The sequence below is a fragment of the Pinus tabuliformis genome, chromosome 5_1 (genome assembly GCF_031772625.1).
Source record: "Pinus tabuliformis cultivar Carrire ecotype Pingquan chromosome 5_1, CPIR1, whole genome shotgun sequence".
In the NCBI taxonomy this organism is placed as follows: domain Eukaryota; kingdom Viridiplantae; phylum Streptophyta; class Pinopsida; order Pinales; family Pinaceae; genus Pinus; species Pinus tabuliformis.
Window position 1 is genome coordinate 351,221,640 of NC_142305.1, and position 9,564 is coordinate 351,231,203.

A 9,564-nucleotide genomic window follows, 5' to 3' on the forward strand; every position below is an offset into this window, starting at 1 on the left:
AATAATATTTTTGTTGTAATAGTGAATAATAATATTTTTATTGCAATAAATTTTTTTGTTATATATTTATCAATGATAGATACAAATGAAGCCTTGTGCTATATCAACCATATTAATATTTTTAATGTAGTTATACTAATTTTACATATATACATTACAATATAATACATTTTGTCCAACATTTAACAAAATTACTCCAACATTCCAAATACTACAGCAACTCAAAAGGCAAATTACTTGAAAATACTAAATTATTTAATTATTTAAAGCTCAACAGCAACCCATCACATTGCCAACTGATCTGCTATGGAGAAGGTGATCTACAAATTTCACAAAATGAATTAAATATATCAAACTTAAGAAAATCTAGAGGAAATTTGTGATCTTTTTGTCTCAAAAGGCACAATAATCTTAACAATGCCCCCACTGAACACTTTGTGGTCTGACATGGGCCATTATGCTCACTTAAAACTGCTAACTCTCGTGCAGCACGCTCTCTCTTCTTCAAATCTTCAAAATAGTATATCGCCCAAATGCTGGGGAAATGTGATGAAATCAAGCTTTTTCGGAATGCATAAGTGGAGCACACACTACCTTACCGCAACCGCGCGCAATGATTTGAAATAAAAAAATCCTGACATGACACACGAAACTCGATAAGCAAAGCTGTTGGTGTGCTTACGTTATGTTTATGGATTAGTTTTTTTTGGGAGAGTGGGGTCAGTATCCTCCAGCTGTGCTTACGTTATGTTTATGGATTAGTTTTTTTTTTTGGGAGAGTGGGGTCAGTATCCTCCAGAGTGTAGACCCATTGATTGGTGGAAGGTCGATGGTTCGAAACTCGTGAGCACTGGCTGTTCACCTTGAGTTTTTGATAAATATATTGAAGTCGAGGTATCTAGAAATTATTAATATATTATGGGTAGAGATTCTACTGATAACCTTGTAACAATTCAACTCATAATAATACTGTAACAGACACAATTAACCCTGAAAATCAAAACAGACACCCCAAAGTAATCAAACATAAAACTCTCATTGTTTTGGGAACAGTGCAATTAATCTTTTGAAGGTATCTTGAACCTTTACCGCTTGTGATAAACTCCCATGGATTTGCAACTATATAATAGCCTAGCAAAGCTGCCTAGACATAGGCTTAAAAGGTCAAAAGGAAAAGAAGCCAGAGACCAGCGACGTTGTTTCGCAATGGATTGTCAATTTGTTTAGTTAGAAAAAATATACAAATGCTAGAACATTATAGGTGCAATTTGTGCATCCACACAAAAGGTTTCATGCACAGGAAATCTGAGGATTACATCCAATTCCCCTTCTTTCCACATAAAGAAGAAACCTTCATTCAATTAAGGGACCTGATACGAACTTGGAATGATCTCTCTTATTTTAATGTAACAATGGAAGGACCTAGTACAATTAGTTTATATACATGGGATTAATTATTCATTTTCTTTATCAGCACTGTGGCAGATCATAAGGAGGAGGTTCAACAGTTTCCAGTGGTCCAATTCCGTTCTCCACCAAGAAAGCCATTGCCAAACCCCAAGACAAATGAAATTCTAGATGGCAGTGCATGAACCAGATTCCTGAAATTGGAAAAATAAGTCAAGGGTTACTAAAACCACAAATATTTATGGGGATTAAGTGTTTGCTATCTGTAAAACTTATAAATTGACTGAAAAAAAAATTAAAATAGTTCTAGTTACCAGGATTGTCAGCTTTGAATCTGATGGCAGCCCATCCACCTGCTGGCACAGCTACAGTATTGCGCTCTGGAGGATCTTCAAGATTAAACTTAGGAGGATCTTGTCTTGGATCATAGTTTCCATGTCCCTGTCCAACAATATAAAAATTGTATCCATGAAGATGAATGGGATGGTTTTCAGTCCCTACAATGTTAGTGCCCTGCAGGACTAATTGTACATTGGAGTTGAAAGGGATAACACTGACTTTTGTTCCCATATCTGCATCCCACTGACTCATAGGCAGACCCTTGCCAGTATAATCAAACTCATTTATTGGTTTATCTGGAAAATCTGTAGTAAATGTTCCATGGTTTCCATAGTAGTAGGACTGTAGTATAGCAGTGCTGGGGCGTATGAAGGAGATGTTATTGAATGTAGCTAGAAACCTTTGGCCATGGAATCCATTGCAGAACTGCCCAGGTGGGCAGCGTTGCAGAGCCATTCCTAGCGTGAAGAATAGATCTCTGTCTACAGTTTGTGGGACCTTGGCATTTGCTAAGCTTCTGAGACTTGCTGAGAAATCATTTGCAGTCTGAGAGTCATTGAAAACAGGAAGGAATGGCATGATGGGCGATGGATATGATTCAGCTGGACTGTCCTGGTATTCAAGTATAGCTGTTACGGTCGTCTTATCGAAGGGAACTCCTGTTGCTGAGAAGTATGGCTTTGCTGCCATGAAATATTGGCCCCGTGGTTTATCTGTTGTTAGTAACACATCAGTTGTCTGTCCAGGAGTAATCAAGAGGACATCTGTTTTATATGGCTTTGTGTAGAGAGCATCTACAGCAACAACTGTGAGAATGTGATCGGCCACAGAGAAGAAAAGCTCGTGATTGAGTGCGGCATTGACGATCCGAAGGAGATATGTTTTGCCCCAATTGACTTGTACTCTGAATATTGAATCTGCAACCATGCAATGAATTTTATCATAGAATTTCTGTATGGGATTTCTACGCCTATGGAAGTGGTATGAGATGTTTTGAATACTAATGAGAATATATGTATGACCATAAAGGGAAATCTAATGAGAATATATGTATGACCATACAGGGAAATATTAGGAAATATGGAGATATTGTTTTGAGAATATTTTAGTTAGAAAGGTTTTAAATATTGGATTTCAAAATCCCAATATCTACCTTTGAAATAAGAATACAGATATAATTTACACTACCAATAGAAGGGGCAGGAAAGAGTTAATTTTTTTATTATTATTTAAATATAAATTTAACTTTTTAAAAAATGAAAAAACATCGGGGAACTGAATGACCAACAAAAGGGTTAAGTAATAAGAAAAGAGAAGATAAATAATTTTGTCTACAAAGGGCAAACAGAGGCAGCATTCACCTAGACTTGGAGTTCAGCTTCTCAGTGCCAAGTTAAATTCAATTTTTATGGATGGTCACATGGTCATGATATTTGTAATGGTTTTCTTGATAAAACTCTCTTGGTCAATCATTAAATGGATTCAACAAGCAAAAAAGTGTTTTTATAAACGTAAGTCCAGACAAATAAGAATCGCAGATTGGCTAACGAACCTATGTTAACTAGTTCTCTCCAGTTTCACTGTTTAGAATACCATGGAGTACATAGAGTACATGCATGCCAGAGAGTTCTCAATGTGACAAGACGGAGTTATCTAGTTATTGCAGAAGCTATGAGCTAAAGCTAAATGTTTGAATTCTGGAAAAGGAGAAAATCCAGGAAGCCATAAAATGAGAAGATGAAATTCACTGGAGATAATCTTAAGTCTAATCCTGAAATCCCAATCTTCTATTTTCGTAGAAGAAGAAGGCTTGTCAGCCACAGAAGCCTAGAACACTTCCGAAGTTGATTGGCCAAAAAGGTTTCCAATTTAAAAAATAATACCGATACTGCTTTAAGATACTTTCTGTTTTTAATCTATAAACTATTATATTTTGAAAACTGCATATACTGAAAGATGCACACAGATTACAGTGCTCTCGGTCGCACTGGCTTTAATACTTTTCTTAATTAAAGATTAAATGAACGATAAACCAGGATAACATAAAATACACACTAAACCAAAAACATTTGAGATAAAATATGTTTCTATTACAGGAGATACGATAGTTATTTTTAATTAAAAATATTCTCAGAAATGGCCTCATCTGGTGCTGAGATCTTCAGTTTAAGCGGAAAACTATACAAATAATCTTCCTTTTAAGCAAATAAACGGAAATATAGACGAAATGCAGTCCGGCCAATCAAACAGACAGAAATTATGTTGTAGAAATTGTCAAATCAGAAAAAGCGAATAATTGGTATGCCAGGTCTGCTAATTGATTATGGTATCCAGCTGGCCGAAATTGTGTTCTGGGAGTTCTCGAATAAGAACTGGTCTGCCCAGTGATGAAATAATTGGTCTGCTAATTGATGATTGCTAGCTATATGTATAATGGTTAATGAAATAATTGGTTTCCTAGTTGATGATGGCAAGGTATAGGTTTGGTCAGAAATGTGCGCTTTTTTTAAAAAGGTAATGGGAGGTGTGAAATTTTGTTGGAGGAATTAGTGCACTTTTACGGAATCTGTAAGTTTTACTCTAGGATCTTAGTGATTACGGAATCTGTAATTTTTACTCCACGATTTTAGTGATTAGTTTGGAAAGTTCACCAACATTTGCAGGTACTATTTCATGGTATTAGAGTTTAAACTTAGGTTCAATTTCCCAAGTTATGTTTGAGGGTGATGTTGAGGAATCTACATTTGAGATGGTGTTGGAGGAACCATTGCACCTCTATGGAATCCATAATTTTCATTATTGGAATTGGGTGTCCTAGGAATCACTGCACTTCTATGGAATCCGTAATTTCCACCATTGAAATCTTAGGGGGGTGTTGGAGGAATCGGTGCACTTCTATGGAATTGGTAGTTTCCACCATTGGAATCCTAGCTGGTGTTGGAGGGATCACTGCACCACTATGGAATCGGTAATTTCCACCATTGGAATCCTAGTTACCTGTTTGGAAAGTTTACCAACACTTGCCCGTAAATCTCTTCAAATTTAAACATTTCAGTTGATTTTGGGAATATTTTGGAATTTGATGGAGAGAAGTCAATTGTTTGACACCGGGAATTTGATGGTGAGGAGAGAATTCAATTGTTTGACCTTTGCTAGACTCTCAGATTTCATGATATTCTTGGAATCTACAATCAAAAAAACTTATGTGGATTGTAGATTCAGAGAATATTCTGTCATCAGACAGTGAGTAGAGAGTTGCATTGTTTGACCTCTCTCCTGACCTCCCAGATACCCCTGAAAGGTGCAATAGACATAAGGGTGCCCACACTAAAGTACCTATAAGATCTAGACATTTTAGTTGATTTTTGTAATCAAATAGCTAAAGCTAAAACAATTTTTTTTTTTCCATTTTTTATATACAAATTCAATGTCTATGTTCACCACAAACTTAAAAATAAAGTATTATAATTATTCTAGGTATCTGCAATCCTTTGATTGCAGATTTTGGGAATATTCTAGGATGTGACTCTCAATAGAGAGGTCAATTGTTTGACATCTCACCTCACAGTGAGATTCAAAGATATTCCCAAAATCTACAATCCACATTAAAAAAAAAACACCACAATAAAACACTAATAAAATCTAGACATTTTAATTGATTTTTATAATCAAATAACTAAACTAAAACAATTTTTCTTTCTCACTTTCTATATACCAATTTAATGTCTAACTTCACAACAAATTTATAAAAAAATTATTATAATTCCCTTAAATTATTATTATTAAAGCAGCTAAAAAACAACGTAATTTCAATGTTGAGATTGAAACATCAACGTTATACAAATTATTCCCTTCATAAGAATTTTAGACCTTGAAAAACGGCTATAATCCGGCAATTAAACTCGCCTGTAATATCGAATGTGTAAATACGGTATAATTACACCAATCTTTTAAATTATGTGGATCGAAACATGGATTATATTTCTCTTACTAGAGAGTTTAAGGGCAATACCTTCCCCTGAGCAATTGTAGAGAGCTCCTGGTAGCCCATTTATAGTGAAGGCATCAGAGATGTTGGGTAATGTCCCTGTAACATTTGCTTGACTAAAAACCTGCAGCACGTCTGCTTTCCACCATTCTCCTGAAACAAAACAATTCGTATATTACACGTAATATGTTGTACTATTTCCCTCATAGTTGAGTGCACGATTCAGGTAATTTTTTTGATAAAAAATCATTAATTGTATCCAAACCTAAAGTAATAGGAATCTCGGCTTCTGGATGAGGAAACGGATAGGGCACGCCAAGTTTTGGATAAACATAAATCGCTCCATGTAGAGTTGCTCTGAGCCATGATATATGAGCGTGCCACCACAGAGTTCCCTCCTGTCCCGTAATGGTAAACCTGTAAACATAAGACTGCCCTGGCTGAATGGGGCACTGTGTAATATAAGATGGTCCATCACTCCAACCAGTGCGTAGTTGTCTTATCCCATGCCTGCAATATTTGCAAGTTACAACTAGAAGTGAGTTGCATTGAGATTTTTTAATGGTCTTGATTCTAATTAAGAGGGTTGAACCGACAAGGTCATTAAATTTGCGACAACTCCACAAAGAGATATTCAACTTAGAAAAAACACAGGAATTTTGACATTTTCAAAAAAAATTGGGAGGAACGAAAATGAATTCAGGTTAGTTTTAGTATTTTGTTTAATATTCTTCTATGGCTTAGTAGTTGAAATGGGGCATATGACTTAGTAGTTGAGATGGGTATCTCAGCAGTGATTTCAATTTATTTATGTGAAATAGTTAGGTTAAACAATTGACTTTTCTTATGGTTTATATAATACTAAAATATTTCCAAAATTTATGACCTAGGCTACATTGAAGCAATTCAAGATCAAACTAAGAAGAAAGGTGTTTGACTTAAGGAATTGATTTCTCTCCATAAACAAAATCATAGTTAAGAAATTCAACCATAATTACCAATTTCAAAAACTCCAAACTAATTACTATACATAAATATTACATAGTCCTAAGGCATTTGACTTGAGGAATTGATTTCTCACCATAACCAAAACGATAGTTACCAAATTCAACCATAATTACCAATTAAAAAAAAATCTAAATTAATTACCACACAAACACAGATGGGCCTCTTGCAAATCGATTCCAAACACCAAAACTCAAAAAGTCAGAGTTGGTGATGGGACTCGTGTTTATATTGCTTATATCTTCCTACAATATTTGATTAAAGGTAATGCTTTCATAGATTTGATTATGTATGAGACTCGTGCAAGTAGATTTCAAACACCAACATAAAAATGACATAAACACCAACATAAAAATGACATAATCACAAATAGACTTGATAGATTATAGACTTGGTAGATTAGAAACCTTGCTCAGATTACAAGTAGACTTGATATATTATAGACTTGGTAGATTGTAAAATATATCTGTGAATTTTGTTAAATATATTCAATTTTTTTCCCAATTGAAAATATTTGAATCAAATTATTTCCATACCATATTATATTTCAATCAGAATTCAAATTCGGAAAAAACCTAAATTTAACACATGTAAGCTATCATTTAACAAGCCATGAGCAAATTTACCAGTGAATTGTAACGTTGTACTCAACGTGATTAGTCACTTTGATAAACAGCCTGTCTCCTTCCCTTGCGTAGATTGTAGGTCCCGGGTATTCTCTATTTACTGTGACAATGTCTTTCGTGTGACACAACATTGTGACTGACTTGTAAACCACCTGCAATGCAAAACCCATCAAAGATGCTATCTAACAAATGATTTGCAAAGAAATTTCACAGGAGATGATGGACCATAGGACTGGAAAACATACATTGAATTTATAATTTCTCACGATTCCTCCGCTTGTAGCACTGGATCCTATCGTCATAACACTGATCAGAACAATGGCAAGTCTGGAAATCGCTGCTAAAGCAGTCATCAAACAATATGGAGCCATAGATTTGATCGTCTCTTTCTCAGGAACCACCTGGACTTCAATCATAGATCAGTTTGTTATAGTTTGTCAAATAAATCACCAGAACTGCATTACCGGGACATGCTGATTTGAACACTCGAAGATAAAATGCGAGGAAATTGAACCTTAGGTAGTGTATGAAAACTCCCACTTGTTTGTGATTGAAGTACAGTTCAGCCAAAGACCAATTTCTCCACCTTACTGCAGATCAGAATCTACAATATTCTCCATGAAAGTGTTCCAAACTCAAGGAGTTTTCAAGCCAGTTTTTTCAAAGAATTTTGTGATGTGATTTTTCGCTGTCAACTGCAATGAGTATGCAAGATTATTCTGTCCTTAATATACTGAATGTGCCACTGCGGGATGGGATTAGATTGAGGATGACGCGCCCCACTAACGCTGAATACTAATAGTGTTGGGTTAGGAAAGGCAGTTGACAAACAGCAGGTGGAATTTGGATGATAGTGTACTGTATTGGAGGCAGTTTTGAGGAATGTTGCAATGATGGTGCAGGTGAGTCAAAAGGCTACCTCTTCAGCCACTCGTACTGGTAGTGATATTTATAGCTGTAACTACTGTGTATTCCAGAACTGCCCGCAATATTGTACGGTTTAAGACGATTTCAAAACGGGAACATGTGAAAGTTTAGTCACGACTCACAGAGGCATCCAAATACAAAAAGGGCCCAGGGCGAAATAACATGCACGCAAAGCGTCAGCTAAATTTTCAATTTTGAATGATGAGGTAAGCACTGACCTCAAACCAAGGTTAATGAGGTTTAGTTAGGAGCGCTGTCGGGATGTAAGAGGAATTCTGTGAACTAGTCAGCCATTCACCAATAAGCAGCAGAAAGGAATAATTATGTCTGTGCCTTTCAATTAGTGAACGACGCACAAATTATTTGGGAAAATAATGGGAATTTTGGAAAGATTGTGATAAAGTTTGGGATAATTTTTTGGAAATCTAGATTATAATTGTTAAATTTCAAGATTTTGGGTGCTTCAGATTTATTAATAATGTTAATCTATTTTCACTATTCAAAACACTCATTTTTTAATTTTTTTTCCTGAATAAAATATCACTCTTTTTAACTAAACTAAACATCAAACATCACAATGTACTGAAATGAATGAATGACTGAATATTGATTTACAAAAGTGGGTGACATTTCTAATTTTGGTTGAAGGATTCCGTAGCGAGAGCATCCTCACAAAAATATATATGTACAGAGGATACCTACTATATCATTGTTTTCTTGAATCATCCTTCACCTACGCCATTATGCTTTCCTCAATATTGTTTATAATATTTTTCTCTCTTTTCGTCTTAATCGTTTCCTTTTTGTTTTTTTTTAATAATAGGATTATAAAAAAATTATTAAAAAAATAGAGATAAAAAAGATAATTATTTTATATCTTTTTCATATATTAATAAACTCATATAAGTTCAAAAGTTGGTAAAATATTTGTATATATAATTTTTTTTTTTTAATTTAATTAAAAAACTAAAAGATATAATTATTTTTTACATATATTGTATTTTTTTATTTTTTATTATTATTAAAAATATTTTATTAATATTTTATATACATTTTTCCACCAAATAATTATTAATAATTAATTTGAAATTCTAAAAATTATATTACACAAAATGCATGCCCAATGATGTAATTAGCAAAGAAAATCCTAATTAAGGTTATTAATTCATGACGAGAAAGAGATGATGTAAGAGAAAACCATACTTTTATTTTATTAAGTTTGCTTATGGATGTTTGAGTTAAGATTTTCAAAGTATTTGTATGTTATCTATA

At 34.2% G+C, this 9,564-nt stretch overlaps 1 protein-coding gene across 1 annotated transcript; it reads right to left on the reverse strand.

Moving 5' to 3' along the window:
* Positions 1-1,470: 1,470 nt before the first annotated feature.
* Positions 1,471-7,784, reverse strand: LOC149164903 (laccase-12-like). Its single transcript, XM_089431029.1, has 6 exons — positions 7,611-7,784; positions 7,366-7,517; positions 6,000-6,244; positions 5,738-5,887; positions 1,722-2,642; positions 1,471-1,601 (listed from the first exon to the last, which is right to left on the reverse strand). The coding sequence occupies exons 1-6, from the start codon at positions 7,779-7,781 to the stop codon at positions 1,471-1,473; spliced, it is 1,770 nt and encodes a 589-aa protein (XP_089287155.1). The 5' UTR covers positions 7,782-7,784.
* Between the last annotated feature and the right edge of the window lie 1,780 nt (positions 7,785-9,564).

Bases quoted from the DNA above. Each gene is read 5' to 3' on its own strand.
- LOC149164903 (XM_089431029.1), bottom strand. From the start codon at position 7,781: ATGATTGAAGTCCAGGTGGTTCCTGAGAAAGAGACGATCAAATCTATG. The intron at 2,643-5,737 runs GTAAGAGAAATA...TCAGAGTACAAG, and splicing joins TATTGCCCTTAAACTCTCTA to TCAATTGGGGCAAAACATAT. The intron at 1,602-1,721 runs GTAACTAGAACT...TTCCAATTTCAG, and splicing joins ATTCAAAGCTGACAATCCTG to GAATCTGGTTCATGCACTGC.